At 37.2% G+C, this 27,515-nt stretch overlaps 1 protein-coding gene and 1 pseudogene across 2 annotated transcripts; both read right to left on the bottom strand.

The window, feature by feature from the left end:
• Positions 1–15,113: 15,113 nt before the first annotated feature.
• Positions 15,114–24,112, bottom strand: LOC107875605 (dolichol kinase EVAN). 2 transcript variants are annotated; one of them, XM_016722382.2, is made up of 14 exons: positions 23,722–24,112; positions 22,975–23,087; positions 21,245–21,433; positions 21,032–21,136; positions 20,560–20,630; positions 20,398–20,478; positions 20,086–20,297; positions 18,003–18,192; positions 17,838–17,903; positions 17,308–17,396; positions 17,106–17,220; positions 16,076–16,127; positions 15,900–15,994; positions 15,114–15,481 (listed from the first exon to the last, which is right to left on the bottom strand). In XM_016722382.2, exons 1-14 carry the CDS (start codon positions 23,907–23,909, stop codon positions 15,368–15,370), a joined length of 1,680 nt encoding a protein of 559 aa, XP_016577868.1. In that variant the 5' UTR covers positions 23,910–24,112; the 3' UTR covers positions 15,114–15,367. The 2 variants fall into 2 exon arrangements, with proteins under 2 accessions (XP_016577868.1, XP_016577869.2); XM_016722383.2 differs by lacking the exon at positions 22,975–23,087 and having other exon boundaries at positions 23,722–24,072.
• Positions 21,681–22,968, bottom strand: LOC107875606 (annotated as a pseudogene).
• Positions 24,113–27,515: the final 3,403 nt, after the last annotated feature.

Raw genomic sequence — 27,515 nt, 5'->3', positions numbered from 1 at the left:
TGATGAGTGAATCAAAACAAGATTGGAACAGTTGAGTTTGATTGATGAAAAAAAGGCTGACATCGGTATGTCATGGTCAATTGTATCAGAAGAGAATGACTCGAGCATACAATAAAAAGGCACGTCCCAAGTGCTTTGAAGTTGGTCAGTTGGTATTGAAGTGTATCCTTCCTCATCAAGTTAAAGCGAAAGGCAAGTTCTCCCCAAATTGGCAAATTCCCTTTATTGTGAAGAAAGTCTTGTCCAATGGAGCCTTATATTTGACAGACATTGAAGGCAAAATGGCAGAGATGGCTATCAATGCAGATGCAGTCAAAAGATATTATGTATGATATTTTGTATCCCTTGTTGGTTCTTTTGCATGTTTAGTACTGACGTTTTAAAGATTGATATGATGAAGGCACTTCATTCTACAACCCAAACATTGTCTCATCCTTTGTTTACCCCATTTGAGCTTAGTTCTATTTTCTTTCATATCCCTCTTTTGGAATCAAAACAGAGTCAAAAAAAATAAAATGTCAAAAAAAAGAATAAAAAGAGTATAAAAAAAGAAAAAAAAAAGAGAAAAATTAAAATAAAGAACAAGATGATGGAACTGCGTGCGACCTGATTCTCCTCTCTCGAGAGTGAGATACGTAAGCTTCCCTATTCAGGACTCGGTCCAACCAAATAAAGATTTTAGAGATACCCAATCAACAAAACTGGGGCATGAGTTAATTCTTGTAGTTTGAGTCGATTCTAAAAGGAGTAAGTCCTACTCCACCTCAAGTGTGGTTAGGGCCTCATGTCATCATTTTCTTCTAACCCTGTCCAAAAGCCAAGTGACAACCAAAGAAAGACCTTCAAATCAATTTTTAAGAATGTTAAGGCTAAGCATGAAAATGGATGTGATGACGTATTTTGGGAACTACTTGTCTTCCTCGGCATAAGAAAACGGGAGAGAAATGAACATGAGAGAGTTTTATTGGTGAAAAACCCTCGCGTGCACCATAAGGCAATAGTGAGTTGAGAGAAATAAAAATGAGAGAGTCTTATTGGTGAAAACCCTTACGGGCATCATAAGGTGATGATGAGTTGAGAGAAATAGGAAATAAGAGAGTCTTATTGGTGAAAACCCCACGGACACCGTAAGACGATAGGGAGTTTGAGGAAAATAAAAAGGAAAGAGGCTTGATGATGAAAATCTAGCAAGATGCCGTCAATTGATTGAGGGTAAGATTCCAATGGGTTGAAGAAGCAACTCAGAGGTAAAGGCACGAACTCAACAACAAATAGGAAGTTGGGTTAGGAAGATCAGGCAGCTTAATCCAAAATGCATGTCATACTCATTGAAGTTGGTTGCCGTATTCAGATAAGTTTTCTTTTTTTTTTTGTTAATAAGGAACATTGCCCTTTCTTTTTATTTACAGATTCATATTTTATATTTTTATGTCATTTATCAAAAATAAAATTCATCATCATTTCTTTACATTTTGAGTCAAGTCTGTGTCAAAACAAGTAGCTTCCTACCAGTCTTCCAATTGTATGAGGAAATTTCAAGGACCAACACATGAAAGAGACATGATCACAATTCAAAACAAAGCAAATAAAGTTCATCAACCGACAGGTTCTTGAATGCGCAAAAATATTCTGGTTTCTAAAGGTGCCTCTCAGAGGAAGGGTAAAATAAATCTTCATTGCTTAAGTCAAAGCCCATCCCCTTAATCCGAGTGTGGGTAAATACTGCGACAAGATGGGGGAAAATATGGGTAATCTCAAGCAAAGATGAAGGAAACAAGCGTTGCAATGGATGTCTGGAAAGCCAAGCGCTGCAAACCGCCACTAAGTTTTCAACTGACAAATTTTTCGTTGATGAAACAGGGGCAAAGTTCCATTCATCAAGCTCGGCTTTCATTGGAAAACACACCCAGGAATTTACTTTATGTTCAGGACCCTCCTAGAAAATGGGACATTAGTTTCAAAAAAAAATGAATAAAATCTTTCTTTGTCATAATATTTGTTTGGGAAAATTTTAGTTCTAATTTTTATTTTGATTTCAAGAGACCGCCTGAAGAATAGGGAGATGCAAATTGAAAGTCAGGAGCCCGCCCGAAGAATAGGGTGATGGAAATTGAAAGTTGATAAAACTGCAAGTCAGGAGCCCGCCTGAAGAATAGGGTGATGAAATTGAAAGTTGATGAAACTGCAAGTCAGGAGCCCGCCTGAAGAATAGGGTGATAAAATTAAAAGTTGATGAAATTGCAAGTCGGGAGCTCACCCAAAGAATAGAGTGATGAAATAACAAGTCAGGAGACCTCCTAAAGAATAAGGTGATGGAATTGAAAGTTGATAAAACTGCAAGTCAGGAGACCGTCTGAAGAATTGGGTGATGAAATTGAAAGTTGATGAAATTGCAAGTCGGGAGCTCGCCTGAAAAATAGAGTGATGAAATAGCAAGTCAGGAGCCCGCCTAAAGAATAGGGTGATGAAATTGAAAGTTGATGAAATACAAGTCAGGAGACCGCCTGAAGAATAGGGTGATGGAATTGAAAATTGATGAAACTGCAAGTCAGGAACCCGCCTGAAGAATAGGGTGATGGAATTGAAAGTTGATGAAACTGCAAGTCAGGAGCCCGCCTGAAGAATAGGGTGATGAAATTGAAAGTTGATAAAATTGCAAGTCGGGAGCTCGCCCGAAGAATAGAGTGATAAAATAGCAAGTCAGGAGCCCGCCTGAAGAATAGGGTGGTGAAATTGAAAGTTGATAAAATACAAGTCAGGAGCCCGCCTGAAGAACAGGTTGAAGAAGTTGAAAGTTAAGCAACAAGTTGGAGAAATTGCAAGTCAAGAGTCAAGGAAGCTGCATAGATAGGATTTTTGTAATTTTCAATATGTTTTTAACTTGTAATTTTCTTTTGATGTAATGACAGAGCTGCGGACCAGAACCTCGATGGAACCTCACTCGACTCCCCAACTCGGTATAGTCCTTCTCTTTTCAACCCTTTGAGATACCTGTAACTTGATGCCCTCATAACTTGGGATAGGTAGGATGCTCAAAATCAAAACTCGGTTGCCCTGCTTCCTTCTGTTTTCTTCTTTTGAATAATAGTCAGGACAAAATTTTATCTCGTTGTCTACTTCTTTGTATGAAAACACTCTGTGTTTACATCCAAAAGGGCATGATGTAGACACATAATTTTGTCCCTCCCCGAAAATAATTTCTACTCATTTCTTACCTCTCCTTGTCCTACCCCACGTGTCCCTACCTCCCTAACACTATCATTCTATTTCTTTCTTTTTCTACTCCTTTTTGACCAAACAACAAAAAAAAAATACATTACACGCTCCACTAAAAGATTTCATCTCCATTTTTCATTTCCTTTTCTCCCATTTTTCACAAATCCACGTACACCCACCTTAAGACTCCTATTTTATTTTCAAGACAAACATAACACTTTACACAAATTCGACCAACAACATTATCTCTTTCTCCATTAACCAAAACAGGGTCATCATGATGCTTCCCATTGTTATCTTTCTTTTCTTTTTTTTAATATATATTTTCTTTCTTTTCATGATAAAAAGGATACATACTACACATACTCAAGGATATAGACCATATACACAATTGAAAACAGAGTGCCATATCAACACACGATTCCCTATTCATTTGTTAAGGACCTCATATTTCATTTTTACGGAAAAACATACAAAACACTACTCTATCATTTTTCCATTTTTATCATCATACACACTATAACACCCACAGACACCATATAGACCATCACCACCACCATCACATATACTTCACTGATCCTACAACTTCCCGCACAGAACCACCATCGGCCACATTCAAGACCCATGGAAAACACCATTAATACACACGAAAAATCCATAAATACATACACGATAACACATTAAAACAATAATCAATCATCCTTACCTCTCAGATTCACACCCAAAATCACACGCATACACATAATCACTGAAAAACACACGTACACACACACTCAGTAAGAAGAAACGACGGTTATTGACGGAATCCGGTGTGAACAGTAGCCGTGAATAGTGACCCATGAATAGTACCATGAGTGACCCATGAATAGTACCATGAACAGTAACAGTGAATACGGGTTATTATTTCTCATTGTCGAGTTGGTTCGTCGGTATTAAGGTTCGGCTCGAGGTTTCTGGGTGCGGACTCTCTTTATTCGAATAACATTGAGTTTGAAAGTTTCAAATTGAGGTCCAATTCTACTCTCTTTATCTTTTTATTTTATTGTTTATTATCTTTGGTGTTTGATTGAATATCGTGTATTGTTTGGATTATTGTTGGTAGTGAGTAGGGTTTTGTTTTGATTCGTGGTTGGTTCCCTTGAATTTGGATCTTATGATGAAATGTTAGCTCGTTTGAGAATTAAAATTAATTGTTTGGGGCGGGAATCAAAAAAATGATAAAAGTGAGTATTATGGTATTTTAGTTCATTATTGATGTTGTACGTGATATGTCGTCGAGCGGGTAGGCACATAGTAGATTTGGGTAGGCAAATTTAGAGTTGGTGGATTGATGGCATGTTCGAAATATGTGTTGGAATGATTTTGTTTTATCACGTTCAATTCAATTGTACTCATTTGGCCAGGGAATGCCCCGAGGTACTTGTATTATTTTATCCGGGAATACCCCAAAGTATTTTGTACTCAAAGGACGTTCGTGATGAAGGCCCGAGGCATCGGGTGAGGCATTGGAGCTTAGTCTACGAATAGTTTAGAATAGGATTTACATTTTCGTATTTTTCTATTTTGGGGACTAAATAACTCGAACTAGACACTATTTTTGATTCATTCTGTTTTTGTTTGTTGGTTTGACTGTTTTACGTGCTTTTGTGTGGTTTATACATTATTAGTGCCAAAATTAGCCGATATACTCCACCAAGCGACTGTGGTCGAACCACAGGATCGATGGGTGCCTAACACCTTCCCCTCGATCAACAGAATTTCTTAGTCAGAATCTCTGTTCGTTGATCAGTTTAAAAGAGTCAAATCATTTTTGAAAAAGGAATTTTCAAAGGTGACTTGGCACACCAGATTTATGCCAAGTGGCGACTCTGAATTAATTGAAAAAAATAAATCCTTTTCGAAACAAATTATATCTTTTGTCACTAATAGTAAAAACCCTTTCAAAAACTTTAAAATATCTTTTTTTGAGTACGAAAAAGGGGTGCGACATTTCTTATCGGCGAATGTTTGACCACAATAGAAATTGGTTCCATCGGTGAACGAGTGTCCTAGTTGTGATCCCATTCCACAGTCTTCTTCATCATCTTGAGAGTCCGATGAAAAATCTTCCATATGCATAGAATCATCTTCCATATTAATTGGATGATCACCATCGTTCTTATAATCATTCAAATCATCGTCGATCAAATCGTCGTTGACTGTCGGGCGTCGAGGTGGGGGTGGTGATGAATTCAACAATCCTTCAAAGGACCTCTCAACCACATTTATCCTCAAAATAGGCCTAAAGCCATCTGCATCGGCATCCATTATGTAGTTAGCACACGAACATCGTTATTTATGATCGTATGATTCACTTTTTCCCTCGAATGCATTAAATAACTAATCACCACATCGCTCGGCGCATAATCTAGATCCCCGCGCTGCATTACACTTGCAGCGAATTCGTCGTACGAACTATTGCGGCGAACAGAAATGGAAATTGTCACCTTGGTAAATGATCTCCATTTTCAACATTTGGGAGTCTCCACCCATTCTCCCATGAAATCACCAGAAACCAGAATAAATTCTGCAATAGACATTCTAGAATTAAGCTTTGATCGACGGTAGATGATGCTTAGGGTCTATGTCGGGATGTATGCACGGTCGATGACTGACGATGACGGGTCGATGGCTGCGCAAATATCCGTACAAAACTTGAAATTGCAAATATTGCTTCTAATCAATGATTGTTGGGTTTATAGAATAGAGAAATGAACTTGGAGTCGCCTAAGCTACTGTAATATACTTTCTAAAGTGGTTTTTTGTAATGTGAGTGATTTAAAGCTTTTTAACAATGGTGGAAAGTGTGCTTGAGAAGATAGGAAACAAATGGGGTAACAATGGATGCAATGGACAAATCGGAGCTTTTTGGAGGGAAAAATAACAACAACAACAAACCCAGTGTATTCCCACCTAGTGGGGTCTGGGGGGGTAAGATGTACGCAGTCCATACCTCTACCTCTGATGAAGTAGAAAGGTTGTTTCCGATAGACCCCCGGCTCAAGGCACAAGATACCACACAAACACATAGTAAAGCACAGAAGCAGATTACATAATATAAATACGGCACCCATAAGTAATATAAAATAGAGGAAAGCAGAGGAAAGCACACAGATTCGTAATAAAACATGGAACACGAAACACGGAATCATAACAGGAATAAACCCCTACCAAGTAATTCCCTACACTAGCGACCCAAACTGGCCTTAATCCTCTGCCGTAATTCGCGCCCTCCAGACTTTCCTATCTAGGGTCATGTCCTCGGGGAGCTGTAACTATTCCATGTCCCGCCTAATCACCTCACCCCAGTACTTCTTCGGCCTACCCCTACCCCACTTAAAACCATCCAACGCTAGCCTCTCACACCTACGGACCGGGGCATCCATGCCCCTCCTCTTCACATGTCCGAACCATCTCAGTCGTGCTTCCCGCATCTTTCACTCCACTGAAGTCACACCAACCTTCTCCCGGATAGTCTCATTCCGAACTCTATCCCCTCTAGTCAGTCCACACATCCAGCGCAACATCCGCATTTCTGCCACCTTCATTTTTTGGATGTGGGAGTTCTTAACTGGCCAACACTCCGCTCCATACAACAAGGCCGGACGGACTACCACCCTGTAGAATTTGCCTTTAAGCTTGGGCGACACCTTCTTATCATACAGCACCCCCGACGCGAGTTTCTACTTCATCCATCCCGCCCCAATACGGTGCGAGACATCCTCATCAATCTCACCGTTACTCTGGATCACGGACCCAAGATACTTGAACTTATCCCTCTTACATACCTCCTGTGCTTCCAGCTTCACTACTACCTCATTCTCCCGCCTCACGTCATTAAACTTGCATTCCACATACTCTGTCTTGCTTCTGCTCACCCTGAACCCTTTAGACTCAAGAGTTTGCCTCCACACCTCTAATTTGTCATTCACACCCCCTCGAGTCTCATCTATCAGCACTACATCGTCTGCAAAAAGCATACACCACGGCACCTCCCCTTGAATGCGTCGCGTCAACACATCCATCACCAACGCAAACAAAAAGGGACTAAGAGTAGATCCCTGATGCAATCCTGTCAGGACAGTGAAATGCTCTGAGTCTTCTCCCGCCGTCCTCACCTGGGTTTTCGCTCCATCATACATATCCTTAATTACTCTGGTATATGCCAGCGGTACTCCACTCACCTCCAAGCATCTCCAAAGCACCTCCCTGCGGACTTTGTCGTATGCCTTCTCCAGGTCGATAAACACCATGTGCAGATCCTTCTTCCTCTCCCTGTACTGCTCCACCAACCTCCGCACCAGGTGGATTGCCTCCGTCGTCGAGCGGCCGGACATAAATCCAAACTGGTTTTCCGAAATAGACACTATCCGTCTCAGCCTTACCTCGACCACTCTCTCCCAGATCTTCATAGAGTGACTCAATAACTTAATCCCCCTATAGTTATTGCAACTCTGAATGTCCCCCTTATTCTTATAGAGAGGGACCATGGTACTCCACCTCCACGCCTCGGGCATCTTTGCCGTCCTAAAGATTTCATTAAACAATCTAGTCAACCACCTTACACCAGCCTCTCCAACGAACTTCCAAAACTCCACCGGTATCTCATCCGGCCCCGTCGCCCTACCCCTTCGCATCTTGCGGACTGCCTGTATAACCTCTTCTACCTTAAAACGTCTACAATAGCTAAAATCCCGACACTCCTCTGAGTGCTCCAGTTCCCCTAACACAATAGCTCTATCCCCTTCGTCATTCAAGAGCCTATGAAAATACGACTGCCATCTCTTCTTAATGTGGCCGTCCTCCACCAACACTCTACCGTCCTCCCCCTTAATGCACCTCACCTGATCGAGGTCACGACCCTTCCTCTTCCTAGCCTTAGAGAGTTTAAACAACTTTTTCTCCCCTCCTTTCCCCTATAACCCTGCATACAAGCTCTCAAAAGCGGCCGTCTTAGCTGTCGTGACTGCTGACTTCGCCTCCTTCCTCGCTAGCTTGTACTCTTTCCTGTTTACCCGCTTCTCCTCTTCGTCCTTACTTTCCACCAACTTAGCATACACCCCTTTCTTGGTTCCCACTTTCTTCTCCACCTCTTCATTCCACCACCAATCCCCCCGATGGTGCCCGGCCCGGCCCCTAGAAACACCCAACACCTCACTTGCATTCTCCCTGATGCACCTTGCCGCCCTATCCCACATACTATCCACGTCCCCTCTACACTCCCACACCCTCATTCCCGCCAACCTCTTCCCTATCTCCCACGCATTCACTGGCGTCAGGCCGCCCCACTTAATTCTCGGTCTACACTCCTTAGTCCTCCTCTTTCTATTCTTCTTTATACCCAAATCCATAACCAAGAGCCTATGCTGGGTCGAAAGATTCTCACTCGGGATGACTTTACAGTCCTTACACAACGCCCTATCCCCTTTCCTAAGCAATAAAAAGTCAATCTGAGTCCTGGCTACCGCGCTTCGAAAGGTGATCAGGTGCTCGTCCTTCTTCGGGAAGCCCGAGTTCGCCACCACCAGCCCAAAGGCCCTCGCAAACTCCAGTAGGGTCGCCCCCTCTTCATTTCTCTCCCCAAAACCAAAACCACCATACACGTCACCAAAGCCTCCCGGTAGCGCCCTGATGTGCCCGTTGAAATCCCCTGCTACAACAATCTTCTCCGAACTAGGCACGCCTCTCACCACCTCCTCCAAAGCCTCCCAAAACCGCATTTTCTCCTCCCCCTCCGATCCCACTTGCGGCGCATAAGCACTACACACGCTCAGGGTAAACCCCCGAATGACCAACTTAATAGTCATCAACCTATCGTTGATCCTCTTCACCTCTACTACCTAACCTCTAAGCTCTTCATCTACTAAGATGCCAACTCCATTCCTACGCCTGTCGCTCCCAGAGTACCACAGCTTGTAACTATCCATATCCCTAGCCTTAGACCCTACCCACTTGGTCTCTTGGACACACGCAAAGTTGATCCTTCTCTTCCTAAGAATCTTCACAAGCTCTATGGACTTACCCTGAAGGGTCCCTATATTCCAAGACCCAACCCTCAGCCTACCGTCACGCCCTCCACTACCCCTCCCCCCCCTCCCACTCCCGCCCTCTCCTCATCCCCCGCCCCCACCACGGCCCTACTCCCCAACCCCCTCGGACATAACCCTATCCACCCATTACCGCCCACAGCCACAACTACACGAAAGTATAGGAAAATATACAGATATACACGGTGGTAGTATCAAAGCAGCAGCAAGGAAATACAAGGCTCACACAAATTCAAAGGAATACTCCCGAAACAAAACTATACTCAATTAGGGGGCAAACACCACCGGACTCAACACCCACCGCCCCAAATACAGGTTCCCAGCCAATAACCCAATCTAAAGCAGTGAAAGAAACGACCACAGCAACAGCAACAACAGACAACAGACAATGTCCACAAATTCCACGCAAGTCAAGGTACAGGGGCTACTACTAGCATAATACTAAGAATGGAATATGAAATAATGAAATAAAATGGAATATGAAATAACGAAAATAACAAAGGTTAGAAGTCACCGGATTACGCTTGGAGCTGCGGCTGCTGGAGACGGAGCGGCGGGTGGCGGCTAAAGACCGGGCGACGGCTGGCTGTCTGAAGGCCGAGGTGGGGGGGAGGGCTGGTGTACCCCGCTGGGGGGGGGGGGACAGGACGGGCAGGGAAGGGGGGGGGGGGGGGGGGGGAGGGGGGGCGTGGTATGCACAGCGGGGGGGGGGGGAAACGGCTTGGAACCGGCGGTCGGCGCCGGAGGGTGGCGGGGAGCGGCGAAGGGGGTCGGCGCCGGGGACCGGAGGTCGGGGCCGGCGGTCGGGTCGGGTCAGCGCCGAAGGTCAGTGACGGCGGTCACCGGCGCGAGAGAGGGGGAGAGAGGGTAGGGAGAGAGAAAGAGGGAGAGAGAGCCGTTAGAGAGAGAGAGAGAGCCGTTAGGGCGGCGCCGGAGGTCGGCGCCGGTGGCCGAAGGTCGGGTCGGGTCGGCGCCGACGGTCGGCGACGGCGACGGGGCCCGGTGACCGGTGCGAGCAAGAGAGAGGGTAGGGAGGAAGAGAGAGAGCCGTTAGGAAGAGAGCAAAGCAATCATAGTTTCACTACCACCTTCTATTTTTAGCTTTTGGGATTTTCTTTTTTTTAATATTTTTGAAAAACCTAGATATTTTTGTATATATAATGGTGGATGATGGAGTGGGTTGAAGTGTACTATTAGAAACTTGTGGGTGAATTTATTAAGTTGGAAGCATTGAGTTAAAGTGAATTATTATAAAAGTTGTGGCTGAAATTGTTAAGTTGAAAAAGTTGGTGGTGAGGTGGAATTAAGTGGGTATATGAATAATTTTTTTCAAACTTTTACGTATTTGGTAAAATAATTTTGAAAAAGAATCTTTTTGGCATACTTACCACACAAAAATTACAGGAAATGAACTTAAAAAGGCTAATAAAATTCTCATTGTGTCATAGCAACTGGATATAATTTAAAGGTACTTGTTTCTTATCTACCCTTCTCTTGGTAGCTTGTTAACAATAGAGTAGTACTTCTTAACTAGCATCCTTTATAATAATGTCTTATTATAATGATAAGTTGTTTTAGAATAGATTTTCATATTAGGCTATATTATACTTATCTTCCTTTTAATAGCAATCTTATGGTAATAGTTAAAAAATATATTCAGATAAATGACATCATCATAAAAGATTCAGCTGAGATTTTAATTAAGTTAATACATTCATGATTAAGGTAAAAACTTTTTACACTATTAAATTATTTATATATATTATTATAGAAAATAATTTATTTTATTTTTAAATTATTGGAACAAAAAGTAGTACTTTTTCTTGGAAAAATATGCAGTGACAAGTCAAATGAAATATGTAGTAGATCCAAAGTAGGGAAAAGAACAAAAAGCGATGAAAGAAAGAAGGGGGTCCAAATTATTCATGTGTAGTTCCATCACCATAAATAACCCTTCTAACTTGTATATGCTCCCTCGTCATTCACCTGTAGTAATTCGATTGGACATAAAATTTAAAAAAGAATTTTTTTATTATTAAATTTTATGGTAGTAATTAAAGATATATATAATCATTTACATCTTGAGATCTAAAAGAAAGAGATACTCCTATTAAAGCGGGCAAAAGTGTTTAGAGAATAATTGTGATTACATATTATTATAAATTTTTAAATGTACATATAATTTGATAAAGATTCGAAAATTTAATAAATCAATAATAGCAATAACTAGTTATTATTTAATATAATCCTCTTACGCGATACAAACAATCTCTTCATGTTGAGCATTAGTTTTTTTTCTTTTTACAAAATTTGAAATTACATTTTTTCGCAAAATGTAAATTTATGGATCAAATTTAAATTTAGTTTTACGAATTGAAAATTACAAACTTAAAATAAAATAATCCTACCTTTTAATAGCATTTGGGCGGTTAATGGAGCGGAATGTAAATTCGTTGGCGATACGTCTCGCTAGTTGAAATCAAAATTTTAAATCAATATTTTAAATTAAAATTGAAGTTTTGTCCACATAACATAAACAACACTAATTTCAAATTAAAACTTCAAATTTACACTTTTAATTACATGACCAAATGCCTACCTAATAGATGGATAGAAGAACTCTTTTTGTACATGTATTTATGATGAATATACACATGGTATAATGCACCACTGAGTTTATTGACTTGCAAAATTGAATTTTTGTGTGTTGGATCATGAAGAAACCAAGTACGCACGTACGTTAAGGGCATGTTAAAGATATAATCAAATAAATAAAATGAGATCTCTTCCAAAGTTTTAAAAACATATTTTATTTACTTAATTATATTTTAAGTAATAAAAACTTTATTTTTATTTGTTTGATTATGTCTTCAACTGTACCATAAATCTCTTAAAGTTGTTTTCAAATAATTTCTCAACAACAATAAGATCCAATATAACTCCATAATATGGGTTTTGAAGAGGATAGAATATACGGTAACCTTTATTCTAATTCAGGTACAAAGTCTGTTTTAAATAGACCCTCAGCTCAAACAAAACAATCCTAAGCAATTCAGGAAAAAAAAGATATAAAAATATAAGAAACACTTGATAGTATCAAAACAACAGATTGTAACAAAACAAAATGATTTATAATTTTACTTGAATAAGCAAAACTTATGGTGACATACACTGATTATTGATTTATGTAAGTATAATCATAACAAAATAAAATTATCTATAATTTTACTCGAATAATCAAAACTTACAGTGACATATACTGATTATTGATTTATGTAACCATAATCATAACATAATAAAATGATCTATAATTTTACTCGAATAATTGAAATTTAAGGTGACATATATTGATTATTGATTTATGTAATCCGTTTGATCACTGCAAAACTCCCTTGAACAGCTGAACGTCCAAACTCCATGAGAATTATTTTCTTTTCAAGTTTTTGACACCATACAAAATTAGTAACCACAGGATCAATCTTATTGATTTTGTAAAGACAAGCGTGGTACAACTTGACCGCCCCGCGCTGTTTGATGACTTATCTAATTAAAAAAAAAAAAACTTTTTTAATCAAGCACGTGTATAAATATAATTGATCATATTTTTCTAAACGACATTATTAATTTACTGTCAATTATTTTCCCTTCTTTTTCTTCTCTTGCCGACCCCAATAAACCCGTTCATTAATGAAAGACAAGGGCATATATAATTTTAAAAGAAATTGTGGCGCACATGGAATCTTCTTATTAATAATATATTACTACTTACTAGTATTTTATCTCAAATGTTTTTGTTGTTAAATAATTAGTAGCTAACAATTTTTTTTGATAATTCAACGCTAATTCATTGGTAAATAGTAGAACATCTTTGACGATCATTATAGAAATGGGTCACTGATAGATAGATAGATAGATAGATAGATAGATAGATAGATAGATAGATAGATAGATAGATAGATGGGAAAAATGTGCGAAAAATACTTATACTTTCTGAACTTTGCAGGGACTATGACCCCTCTAGATTATTTTTTACCGTATTTAACTGCCATATATTTGCCCCTTATCAAATATTTTTTTCTTACGCACTCAGTATGCATGAAATACACGCAGTGGTCTAAGTGCCAAATATATGCCAGTTAAATGACGGTAAAAAATAGTCTAGGGGTCATAAGACCTTCGCAAAGTTCAGGATGAGTAACTACAAATTTCGGGAAAGCATAAATATTTTTTACACTTTTTTCCCTAGATAGATTGATAAGTCATTCCACTTATATTCACACACATTCACTCATGAATGTTTGAAATCCATATTATGCAAGGAGAGATTACTGTCGTTAATTTCAATTAAAGAGCGAGATAAAATAGACGTCCTCCTTTCTTTCGTCACTAAGCTGAGGAGTGTTATTTAAGTATGAATTGGACGTAAAAAGGGCAAAAAGTTCATGATCAAAAGAATGATGTCGAAGATATATATGTAGAGATATTTTTAATGTACAAGTGGCCCAATTTTTTGGAGAAGTATTGTTAAGTTTATTCTGAAGTTGAATGAACAAACAAAATAATTGAAAAATGGTTTGTAACTAGTAATCCACGCGAGGAATAACAGTGTTATTAGTCTGTACTCTGGGTAACATTTTAACATGATGGTACTTTACAAGGGAGAAACGTCTTTTCCTATTTTCATTATTTACAAGGGTATATATTGCATATGAGTAAATATGTTTTTCCCTCGCTGATACTATTTTATTTGTTTTTATTTATGTGGTATTATTTGGATTTTGAGAGTCACAGCTTTTTTAGTTTAGCTGTAAAATTAGATATAGAATCTTTAAGCTTATTGAAATATAATTTACATATCTAAAAAATTATGTGAAAAAATATTTTAAGTCACAATATTTGTCAATTCAAAATATCCACAAGGCTCATGACAAAACGCGACCAAATAACAACTAGTTTGATTATCGAAATGTGATAGATGTCACGTAAATTAGAACGGAAGAAATATTAGTTTTCCAATTTATAATTTTGTTATTGGGTGTTTATTGTGGGTCTCTCAACTCAAAAGTGAATTAAGCTGACATCCTAAGAAAACTTTGTTTGGTAGTGATACTGCTTTTTTCAAGCCATCAACTATTAGCCATGTTTTATTTTAATCCATGCAACTGAGGTGGTGACTTATCGAGTTATATAGCATCATTGAAGAGGTACAAACTACTATTAATTTATACATCAGTAATTTCAAAAGACTAAAATCTCAAACCTTGAACTTTAAATTTTGAGTCCGCCACGGGCAAGCATAGGGCCCTTATTTGTGAACTTTCTTCTTCTCCCCTCCAATTTATTTCCTCAGAATAGGCAAAAATCTACACTTGTCCAACAAGTTCACTACAAGTTACCCTTGCAGTGTTAAAGAATTCATTGTGCAATTCCTGGGGCCTCCCTCATAAACCGTAAGAAAGCAGACGCTTTCGTTAGCTCTTATCTACTTCACTTGCAGGATTGAACTACTACTCGTTTAAGTTCAAAATACCAGTACTTAACATGGAAATTTCGATAAATATTTTTCGTCATTTGGTTGGGAAAGAGTTATTCCGGAATAATTAATCCCGCTATTAGTTATCTCGAGATTAGTTATCCCACCATGTATATGGGATAATTTATTCCATCACTATGGTGTAAATGGTGGAATAAATAATCCCGATATTAACTAATACCACACACCAAACATGAAATAATAATTATATCCCAGTACTATTTATCCCCTTGATACATTAGTAATATTGATTTACATCTATACCATGGGAATGAGGATGAGTAGGAAAAGGAAAAAGTTACAACTACAATATTTCAAAATTAGTTTTACTTGTACCTTTTCTGGAAACACAGTCTACATCTAGATTACAAAAAGAGTAGCTTCTTGCTTTTTCTCCTATGAACCTATTATACATGTCATGTAACTCTACAGCAGTAATATCTACAAAAAGAATGTGTGCTCAGACAAACACTGTCAAAACCCGCATGGCGTCTTTCAGCAAAGTAGTTTAAAGTTCAGGGCAGCAGATAGTTCACAGGCATAGGAGGCTATAGAACACCAGAGGTATGAAGGCATTATCCAGCTGGGCAGTGTAGGCTTCCAACAGACCACTTACTGTCACCGCGAAAAGAAGAGAGAACCAGTTCTGCATAATTTCCAATACAGCAACAAAGATCAAACATAAAGTTCATCGAACGAGATTTTTTACGTTGACTTTCATATAGTGCAGCCTGGTGCAATAGTTGGCTTTTATATTAGAAAAATATGTGAGGTTGCGCAAAGATCACATGCTTCAGTCCCTAAATTAATTTGAGGATTCAGACCCACAGACATGAATTTGGATAACTAGGCACCATCAAGGAATTAAATGAGGTTCATTATTCTTCAGGAAAGAGATTAATTCTAAGCTGCATAACTGCAGATAGGGTAGAAGCATGACCATGTAACTTCTTTTCTCATAAATACGCACTTAAGGGGGCACTTTTATGGTCTGAATGGGGGATGAATGCGGACTCCCCTTTGTACATGTACAGAGAGAGAGAGAGAGAGAGAGAGAGAGAGACCTGAACGTATCTGGTTGTAGCTAGAAGTGGAAGTAGTATGGAGCATGCAGCCAGGACGGACGTTATGCCAGCAGCAGTGCCTTCAATTGTTTTCTCTACCAAAGAGAATTTATGAATTCAGATGGTGAGGGGATACAAAATAAGCAATGACAAAACAAGAGAGGATAGAGACATACTGCCAGTTTTGCTCCAGCGGAGGACCCCATACTTGTATCCAACCACTGATGCCTACATAGAAGATTACAATTAAAATTTACAGTGCATAAAAGACGATCAAGAATGATCCAGCAGCTCTAAGTTCATCCTGTACTGCCCAAACTATCAATATTGTTCCTGTCTTTTCACTATAGCAATTACCCCCCCCCCCCCCCCAAGCCAACACTCCAGGGCAGAAGCAAAAGAATTTGTTGTCACCACATTTGATTGTTCTAGCCTTTTAGAACACCAATAAGGAAGCAAAGGTCGGTCGGCCACCGGCCAACAGCAGGACAGCCTTCTACCAAGAGATCAGGGGACATCAATATAATCCTTCTTAAGGTGGTGATCTAATGAAAAACTGTCTACTGTCTTTCCAGATATTGTCACTTGCAAGCATGCTGAAGTTAGACTTCCTCTCTTGCTTGAACCCTAAATTTCAGGAGTGCTTCAGAATGAATACTTAAACCCGAAAACCAGCATACATAAAACGGTGAACTTAGCAGGTTTGTCTTCCTAACTGAGACCCACTATATCAACATGCATACAATCAACTTTCAGGCTGTGGCATCTGACAAAGCAAATAAATAGTAGAAAAATAGGAGATAATGTTTACACCATGATTCAAGAATAGTCTACAAGGTATTCACAAGCATATGAGCATTGTTACAGAATTATCTATAATAAGTGAATGTCTACATAGATTCAAGATAATTGATATCTTAAAGTTTTGAGTGGAGTATTCCAAAAACTTCAAAAAAAATTCACTATTTATAAATTACCCGAGGATCTCTTGTATTTTGGAAGCAGACAATATAACCAAAACTAGAATTTTGAAGGTCTTGAGGAAAAAGAAATCATATATGAACAATATGGAGAGACTGTAAGGTAGGTTTTCATTGTCCTGCAAAAGTCACATGATTCCAAGCAAGCATCAAATGGGTCCTGTCGAAGTGGATAATACTAGTGCATCGAGAAAGGTACAGGAAAAGCAAGGAATAGCAACTTTACCATTGTATCTCCAATTCCAAGGCTCAAGATCCCAGCAAAAGGGGCTAATGGCCGGTCACTGAAACCAGAGGACAACCAGATAGGTAGTGCACATCCTAATAAGAGTGAAAAATGGCTGAAAGTGGAAGGAAGGCAAATGGTTAGAGTTGACAAGAGGTAGATGCTGCAACTAATTCCATGCTATGGAGGAACCATTTCAAACCTAACAACAAGAAGATCAGTGTCACGATGATCTGTAAAAGCATTCATAAATTGGTGCACAAGCTGTCCCAAGGGCCAGATTCTCCATATCTGTCCCAAAAAGCATGACAAATATTGTGAAGCATCATAAATTGTTTAAGCATTGCCGGAAATTATAAGAAGTTACCAAGAACTTAGGTAACCTTAGAAAAGAAAAAGAACATTAGAACATGTCGCATATTACATACTTCTATGTCTGCAATGTAAGTGCAACAAACTATTCAGACTTCAGTTATATTACTGATTGTTTGGTGCTTAATGTATCAAGAAGCTTCATCAAAGTCAAAATGAAGTGAACTTAAGATATGCTTGGCAAGCTTGGCTTCATTTGACAAGTGTGCATAAGCTTGAAAGTGAATGCAATCTTTACCACCTTAATTGATCTATGCAACAGACATTCTGTTTTTATGTTTTTTTTCCAATTCTTTTAGTTCGAACATTTTTTTGCATTGCATAATCCAGAAACAAGATGATAGTGCAGTGAAACCTTACCCGTATAATTTCTAAAATCAAGAAAACAGCCAAAGCTGCACCAAAAGCCAGGTCAAGAAACTTCGGCTGCAGAAAGATATAGATGGTCAACATAACTCCCATAAAAATAAATAATAGGCCCAAAAGGAGGAGAAAAACTGCCTAAAGAATTTCAACTAAAATCACCTGAAGTATGAGAGCAGGAACAAACATTGAAACAGCCATTAAATGGTAGTATTTTCGAAGAAGAATCCTCTCAATCTTACTGCTCTTAGAGATGTTATAAAATCGGATAACTGATACATAAATACCAACCAACCAATAGATACACAGTGACAACCTTTTAAGCGGTTCTGACAGAACAAAATCCAATACCCTGCAGCAACCAGAAGACACAGAAAATGAAAGTATAAACAAAAGATAGTAACACTTTATATATGTCTAGAGGTAAACGATATATGATTAATACAGAGTAAAGTGATATGAGAGTAAGTCACCGTATGACCGAAAGAGCAGGTAGCTGAACACATTGAAAGTTCCTCTTAGATTATTTAAGTTTTTCTCCATTCTACACAGATGGTTCACCAGTTGGACACATGAAGCAACAAGCCTAGAGCTGTCAAAACCTTATGGGCTCAACTCGGTTCATAGGTGTGAGGCTTGAAAGTCGAGCTTAACCTAGCTACCCGAATGAAATTTGATGCCTTTTGACTTGTAATATCAAATACCTAAGCTAGAGAGCTTGGATGAGCTAGATCTGCAAATTTCGTTTCATAGAAGACCCAATAGCCAGCAAAAGCTATGAATTCAATCAGTTTCTTAAACAACTTAGTAAACAAATCCTATCAGGAGATGGAAATCCTTATCACTTGTGAATGCGTCAAGGTAAAAAGTGCTGTTGTCCAAGAAAATAACTTTTAACCATAAAAAACAATCAAGCTCAAGATTTAGATAGAAAAGGTGGGGTTTTTTTAGAAAAAAAAAGAGAGATAGAAAGGGTGGCTACATGCAAAAAGCTATACACAATCTTGATATGCCAAAGCATTAAAGTTCGAGTCTTTCAGCTTCAAAAGTCATGCCTCTACCATTATTTAGGATCTTCAGAACTAAAATTTTGTGTTCATTGAGATGTGAGAACCAAAAAGAAATGTTGAAATGCTGAACCTAGCCACCTATGTGGAAGTAGAGGATGAAATATAAATATGAGAATAACAAGTTACAATGGCACATTTTGTGGCTTATGATCTGATGCAGTGCCATAGCCACCCAGGGAAGGTAGGAATAACAGAGCTATTACAAGAGCTTACCCCAATAACAAAAGGTGATCCTATAACTTCAGGAACCACATTATTAAAGTGAACAACGCTGTAACTTAGGCGTTTGTAGCATATTCCTGGCGAATTACATTTAATTTTTTTTTCTTCTTTGCTTCAAATACAGAAGGAAAACCAAAAACACTTAGACTACTTAGTACAGACAGACCAATGAAAAAGAAGCAAGCAAAGTATCTAAGCTGCCCATTTAAGACACCGCAAAGTTCTTCTCTGCTCTGTTATTTTCGCATTCAGTACCTATCTTTTAAATAAAGTATTCTTTACCTACTTGCAAGATGTCACACAGAACTTCTTGCATCATTTAAGGTAACTATTTATTTTTTTTATTTTCTGATAGGTAAATGCATGTGTTTTTTTTATAACCATGGTGTTTGAACAAGCTTGCATGCACCTCAACTAATTCCACGGGGAACCAGCTAACTCCCATTAGCATGGGTGCAGGGTAACATTCTCTATCAAGGCTTGGATAGCAAGGAATACATCACCCAGTGTTTTTACCTCCAATGAGATTTGAACCTAAGACCTCCTGGTTCTCAACTCAACCCAATTCACTGACCACTAGGTCATACCTTTGGGTGCTCATACCATGGGTGCTCATATCTTGGGTGCTCAGGTAATTGTTAATCAGTATTCAACATTTGAAAATTAGATTGACTTTCTAGAATAACACACTTACAATTTACATGCATAACAAGGGTGATGCCCACAGACCTGACCAGAGGTCATGCGGAATTTATTTATCAAGGATCAAATCTCCACATTTTTGTCAAGGGCCATCACATGCTTGCACTTAAAAAAGCCTAATTATCTAACAAAAGTGTAAATCTTCCCTTCAAACCACTAAACCTCCATTAACCAAATCACGCAACATAACAACAATATGCAGCATAATATGTGCAATTATCCAAAAGAAATAAGTTTCGACGAAGGCTTACCATAGAAAAGGGTGAATATGAAAATCTTGAACAAGCTGCATCCATGATGGTACAGCTATAATGAGAACACACGAAAGGGAAATGTAGAACACAAAAGATCGCCTTATATGATTATCTGCAGTATCACTAGAAGATACCAAGCTGACACGCTCTAGAATTTGAAGCGTGTATTTGAATAGCATAGGGAAAAGAAGAAGGCCAATAATCAATCCCTGGAACATAGTGTTACATTTCGTGGTCAATACTGTGAATTAGAAACCTCTTACTCTATATCACCAAGAACAGTCTAGAAAACTACAGCTTGTACAATACCTGAATAATAACGCTAACTTCACTTCTTTGGATTCCATATGGTACAGTCACTACCTTAGATGCAGTGAAGTATCCATGGGACTGTTCACAAAAAAACACTGCTTGTTAGGTTTCTATAATATATCATCTACTATCCGAAAAAGTAAAATGTGAGAAATAAACCTTAGCAGCAGTACAAGCGAGCATGTCACCAAAATAGATAACAAGGCCAACAGTAACCAGCAGCACTTCTCCTAAAAAGAGAAATAAGAATTTAAATAACTTCACAGAGGACCGGAGGACCATTCATCAAACAAAGCTAAGTAAATAGGACATGCCAAATGATTTTGAGGCTCTGATCTCTGAAATAAAAAGAACTAAATATTGTGTGGAATTAAAACATGCTCTAACAGTGCAAGATTGTCTGGAATAACATATGTTCTAATAGTGAAACAGTCGTCGAATCAGATCAACAATTGTTGCTTCATATTGTCTATAGCAACATCTCGGAAAATCTTAGTTTACTTGTGATTTGTGGAGATTGGATGTGAACTGAACTTTTGCACAACAGAGAGGACCCTCGTATCAAGTATGCAATTAGTAGTTTGTGATGCTAGAGATCTAGTAAAGTAAAAAATATAGTAACATGACCAACCAATTGAAGCACATGCTGGAAAAGTATGGAGAATATTCTGAATTAATTTTACAGCAGCAAATCCATGAGAGAATAGCCACAATAAGATAGCTGCTGTATACCACCCTGCAGGAGAAGTTCACCAAGAGTTGCTAATGAATGCACAGCTATCAGAAACTTACTAGGTTGAACAATGAATCACAAGTGAATATAAAGAAAGAGAAGTTGACCTACCAATATGAGATTTCACAACAAAAGACGCACAGCAGACTCCAAAATACAATGCTACACAACTTAAGCTACAGCGAGAAGTAGCACAATTCTTGCTGTCTGATTGATGGTAAAAATTGAAGCAGAGGTAAGCTAGCACAGTGTAGCAACTTGCAGATGTCACCCAATACAGTAGTTGCAGATTTTCAAGCTCTGTTAAAAGGTAAAAACTAAAAGAAGTCAGTCATACAGGTGAGGCAAGGTAGGATCTAAGTTGCGCGAACTCTTCACTTTTGATGCCGTACCCGTGTCGGATTCTCAAAAAATACACTACTTTTCGCGAATCCACGCACCCTCTTAACATTTTTGAAGAGTCCGAGCAACATAGGGTAGGATCAACATAATTCCTGAATATAAACTCGCCAATACATTGAAGTGACTGATGGAAATCGACCTATTATGTGAACAATTTAAAAAAAAAAAAAACACTTCTTCTCAGCAACACAAGCAGAAGCAAGATTATACATTTCCTCTCCTAGAAAGGATTTCTCCATGTAGAAACATCACAAGTTGGAAATAACTTGACAACATTTGAGATCAGAGATCTCAGCTGCATAAATAAAAAAATAGCACTTAAAAACTAATCAATTTACAGTACAATTATCCTTCTTCATACTGCACTTTCACTGTCATTACTGCTTAACCTGAATTAATTATTATTTAAAAAAACAGTACTCCGTTTGCTCATCAATGAGTATTATCCTTGCAAGAACCTTACAAAGATTTTTCAAGTGGTTCGAACATAGCATTCTAGAGATGGAGGGTAAATATTAAGTACCTTTTTTTACCCAAGTGTTATTTTATTTTGCCTAAGTGTTATTGTATTTATTCATCACTACACAAAACACAGATCCCATGACAACACTCACTGGAGCTTTTTTTTGGAGGCCGGTAAAAACTCTAACCATGGAACCACCAAAGTTCATAAGAAAGGTTCAAAAACTTAGCTCCCCAGTACTTCTGCTTTTAAAATTTTTCCAAATCTATGGCATACTTGCAAAAAGAAAAATCACATGCTGAGCCAGCATATGAGGCCTCAAAAAGGATGGGATCAATTTGACCTGCCAAAACAGTTGGGGCTATAGCACAATATGATAATGCTCTAATCCATGTCTTTGCTCCCAAAGGCTGAGAAAAAGAATAGAATTGCAACAAAAATGATAGCTTGAATCAAAATAAAGGCATGCTCTCCAAAAGCTGAACATGGAAGTCCTTTGTAAAGACAATATGCTAAAGCAATGGTATAACCAATTACTTCTAGCTCAAAGCTCCGGACAGTTTACACATTTGCGAAGTAAAAATTTTTAAATCTGAGGAATTTTAACAGTGGTGGAGGCTAACCAAGGAGCTTGGATATTAGCAGAAGCAAACAATACTTTCCCGGGAATCACCTTTGCTAAGGGTTCCCACAACACAACCAAAATTCATTCCAAGAAACTTGTGTTCAACCATCTTGATGAGATCAGCAAAATTCTTCTGCTTTGCTTATGGTTTTAATGTGGAACTAAAGAATTGGATTTGACAGAACGAAGAACTTTGAGGTGATACTATAAGGATGAAATTTCTACAACATAGGTTGCCTTGTTATTTTTGCAATTTTGTGGTCCACTCCCCGTAGTATTTTCTCGGGAGCGAAGGACAGGAAAAATATTCAAATTACAAAAGCTCAATTTGCTCAAAAATTAGTGTTCTACCTTCACTTCCAACTTGATTTAAAGATATTGCTCTTGACATTTGAATCAATTTTGATACCATAAGACCAGGCAGTGTTACTGCCCCCAAAAATATCCCTGATGAAGCACCAGGCCTGAAAAACAGTACCAAGACTGTGTGAATCAACAGTACAAGGAAACCAAGACTATAATGGACAACCCCCTGCATTTCTACAAGAAGCTGTTTGCACGGCTCAAACCATGTATGCTAAGGCTCCTCTTCTAGGAAACTAAAACTATACATTTAAGGCATGATACATGAACCTGCCCTTTATCTTGGCATCTGTGCCCTCCAACTTTGAATGTGCACACTTAAGCACTTAAACTTTTATAAAGTTGAACAAGTAGACACACGTGTTCTACGTAGCATAATACATGTAGAACGCATGTTTCTACTAATTCAACATTATACAAGTTTAGGTGCACGCCCAAAACGCAAGCTGAAGCCAAGTTTAAGGGCACGATTATGTATTATGTCATACATTCAACAAACACACAAAAAAAAAACACTCAAATCCGAAATTAGCCGTGCTCAACCCCAAATTTTCAATCAAACAACTACAACATAAATCAAAGGGAAAAACTATGTAAAAGCGTAAATTGAAGCTTCAGAGCAGTGGTTGCAACTTCACATGTTTCACTCCCAAGCTCTTCTACCTTCCATATTTCGACCCGACCCGACCAAACATTAAAAAAGAAAACCATGATAATAATTGCAGTAAAATTAACCTGGTTTTGAAGCGGGGAAGTGAAGAAGATGCATCAACGGTGATCTCGACGGAGAGAGCGAGGACAGACAGGAGAGAAAGGGAGACAGATTCATAGAGAAGAGATTGAGGGATGGAGAAGACAATACGAGCAATGAAGAGTGCAACCACAGCTCTTTCGCCGGTGAGAAACGCCGACGACGAAGCCATGGGGGGAATTCCGATGTATCAGTAGCTGATGAAATTGAAGTTCAATTGAAAAAATTCGTCCATTTTTTGACCAGTGGCGTAAATAAGAAGAAGAAGCAATCACGCGGACCGTGGGGGGGGGGGGGGGGGGGAATTGGGTGGGTTTGGCGGGCACGGTTTTTATATGCTGTTGAACTGTCCAACTGATCTACGCCTTGAAGTTGTCAACGGATTTTCCTCCTTTTTTTCTTTTTAAGATTGCGTTTAGGGGTTGTTTGGTTTGGTGGCTGGTTAGGAAATGAATCATGGTTCATTGATCATTTGTTCTCTAACACAGTACTTCCTCCATTTAAAAAAGAATGATTTTTTTTTTTAGTTCATTTCAAAAAAAATGATCTCATTCTTTTTTTTGACAATACTTTAATTTTAACTTTTCACATGGCATATTTAGGACCATAAGATTAAAAGGTATTTTGATACATTTGACACAACTTTAATTTAAGGCTACAAGATTCAAAAGTTTACTTTATTTTCTTAAACTTTATGTCAAGTCAAAATATTTCATTCTTTTTAAAACGAAGGAAGTACTTATTTTCTTTTAAAAATTTGACCAAAAGTCTTACTTTTCAAAAATATTGTTAAAATTTAACCAAAAATCTTATTTTAAAAAATATTGATATACGAAGCGGGTTTAGGTAAAATTGAGAGTTCTATTCAAACTCTCTTTGATGAAAAGTGGCATTATTTATATATGTTTGAATTTTTTTTATTTTGACTTAAATCATCGACGACTTCTTAAATTTATTTTGAGATTTCACTTGAACAACTCAATTGATCTTTGTATCTATTAAATACTTCTATCCTGTGAATTTGGATCATATGAACACTTTTTTGACAATTAACTAAAAGTATAAAACGTGTGCAGTACACGCGGTGACGTGGCAATTTGACGAATAAAATGCTGACATGTGTCATGTGAGTCCAAAAAATTAGTTTAAAGTATGTTACATGATAATAAAAAGAAAATTATAAGCATATTTTCAAACATGGAGCTAAAAAGGTTTCTGTCATCTCCGAGTAAACATCGTCACTCAAATTAAAATATAAATTCATAAGATTATCAAAAATGATATTATAGAATTCGATAGAATTAATTTGGGTCCTCTTGATTCTCTCACGGTCGAATTCAAAATGGCTCACCGCCGACAAACTCTGATCTCATTCTCTCTCATCCTTGCATTCGTCTTTTTCGTTGTTCGTCTCTCGCCTATATCAACTATGAAAAAAAAAAGCAATGGAGCAACAAAAAAATGATGATGATAGAGGAAGGTCAGTAAACAGGAAGAATAAGGTGTATAGCAGCGATGGCGAATTACTGATAGTGTAGTAAAGGAACTAATGACATTAGGGGTGGGCATAGTATGGTATATACCGAATTACCATACCAAACTGAAATTTTTAATACTGTGGTTTGATATTATGGTATTTGGTATGGTATATGGTATACATTTTAAATTTTTTTGGTATGTGATATGATATTTCGTATTTACAAATGACACACCGAAATACCGAATACCATACCAAAGTATATACAAAGTTACATAAGTAGCTTTTATATACATAGATATATATATACACGCACAAGGACACACAAATATAATACTTAATATTAGTATAAAAATGTTTAAACATTGAAACTTTCACTACTCTATTTTGATTAAAATGTCTTTTTGGTGTAATTGACTGATAAAAGGAATTGTTTGTACTTCTTTTTCAATATTTCTACATCATTAATGTGTATTTATGATACAATTAAGACGTTCTTTTGGAAAGTCGAAGTAATAATACTCTAGTATACAAGTATATATTGTCGAAGTTAAACTAATTATAATTACCATACCGCAAAATACCAAAATCAAACGTCAAAATACCGAACCATACCAAATTAATATGGTCATGATATAATATTTTTAAAAATCGAATACCAAAATTACCGCACCGAAGTTTCAAATACGTACCATATCATACCATGTCCACCCCTAAATGACTTAGAGGCAAGGAAGATGAAAGAAACTTTCTCCATAAAATGCCTAATTATATGTATCTCACGCGCCTCTCAGACGTGCATCACCACACCGTGCCACATAAACAAAAAGTGTTTAAACGGTTCAAATGTGAGGTAGCAGAGGTGTTCAATATAAACCTGTCAAACAGGCCGGACTGACCCGATCCAACCCGACCCACTTACAAAAACTGGCCCGGTTTGACCCGGCTCGGTAAGCCCTAGGGCTTTAGGGTACCGGGTACCGGGCCAATTTTTTTATTGATTTGAGCCCGGTTAATCCGTCCCGATAAAGTTTTTTTTTTTTTTTTAATGGATTTAATTATAAGTTAGTTTTAATATATTATTAATTTACTATCAAGTATTATTAATTTATATATGTGTATATATATCTTCTATAGACGTATATATTTAATGTATACATGTGTATATATTTTATAAATTAATATATAACTATATATATAATTATAAATTGTAGTACTTTTTATTTAAAGTAGTACATATATATTGAATGGTACGTATATATGTGTATATATCTTCTATAGACGTATATATTTAATGTATACATGTGTATATGTTATATAAATTAGTATATAACTTGATATATAATGTAGTATATGTTTTACTTAAAGAAGTACATATATATTTTACGGTGCGTATATTTGTGTATATATTTTCTATAGACGTGTATATTTAATGTATACATGTGTATATGTTTTATAAATTAGTATATAACTATATATATATTATAGTATATGTTTTACTTAAAGTAGTACATATGTATTGAATGGTGCGTATATTTATGTATATATCTTCTATAAACATGTATATTTAATGTATACATGTGTATATGTTTTATAAATTAGTATATAGCTATATATATTGTAGTATATATGTGTATATATCGTCTATAGATATATATATTTAATGTATACATTTGTATATGTTATATAAATTAGTATATAACTATATATATATATATATATATATATATATATATATATATTGTAGTATATGTTTAACTTAAAGTAGTACATATATATTGAATGGTGCGTATATTTGTGTATATATCTTCTATAGACGTGTATATTTAACGTATACATGTGTATATGTTGTATAAATTAGTATATAACTATATATATATATTGTAATGTATATATATGGTAGTATATTTTATATTTAAAGTAGTACATATACATTGAATGATGCGTATATATATATGTATATATCTTCTATAGACGTATATATTTAACATATACATGTGTATATGTTTTATAAATTAGTATATAACTCTCTCTATATATATTGTAGAGTTGTAGTATATGTTTTATTTAAAGTAGTACATATATATTGAATGGTACGTATATATGTGTATATATCTTCTATAGACGTATATATTTAACGTATACATATGTATATGTTTTATAAATTAGTATATAACTATATATATATATTGTAGTATATGTTTTATTTAAAGTAGTACGTATATATTGAATGGTGCGTATATATGTGTATATATCTTCTATAGACGTATATATTTAACGTATACATGTGTATATGTTTTA

This window comes from Capsicum annuum, chromosome 6 (genome assembly GCF_002878395.1).
Source record: "Capsicum annuum cultivar UCD-10X-F1 chromosome 6, UCD10Xv1.1, whole genome shotgun sequence".
NCBI classification, from domain to species: Eukaryota; Viridiplantae; Streptophyta; class Magnoliopsida; order Solanales; family Solanaceae; genus Capsicum; species Capsicum annuum.
This window is presented reverse-complemented; position numbering and strand designations above follow the sequence as displayed.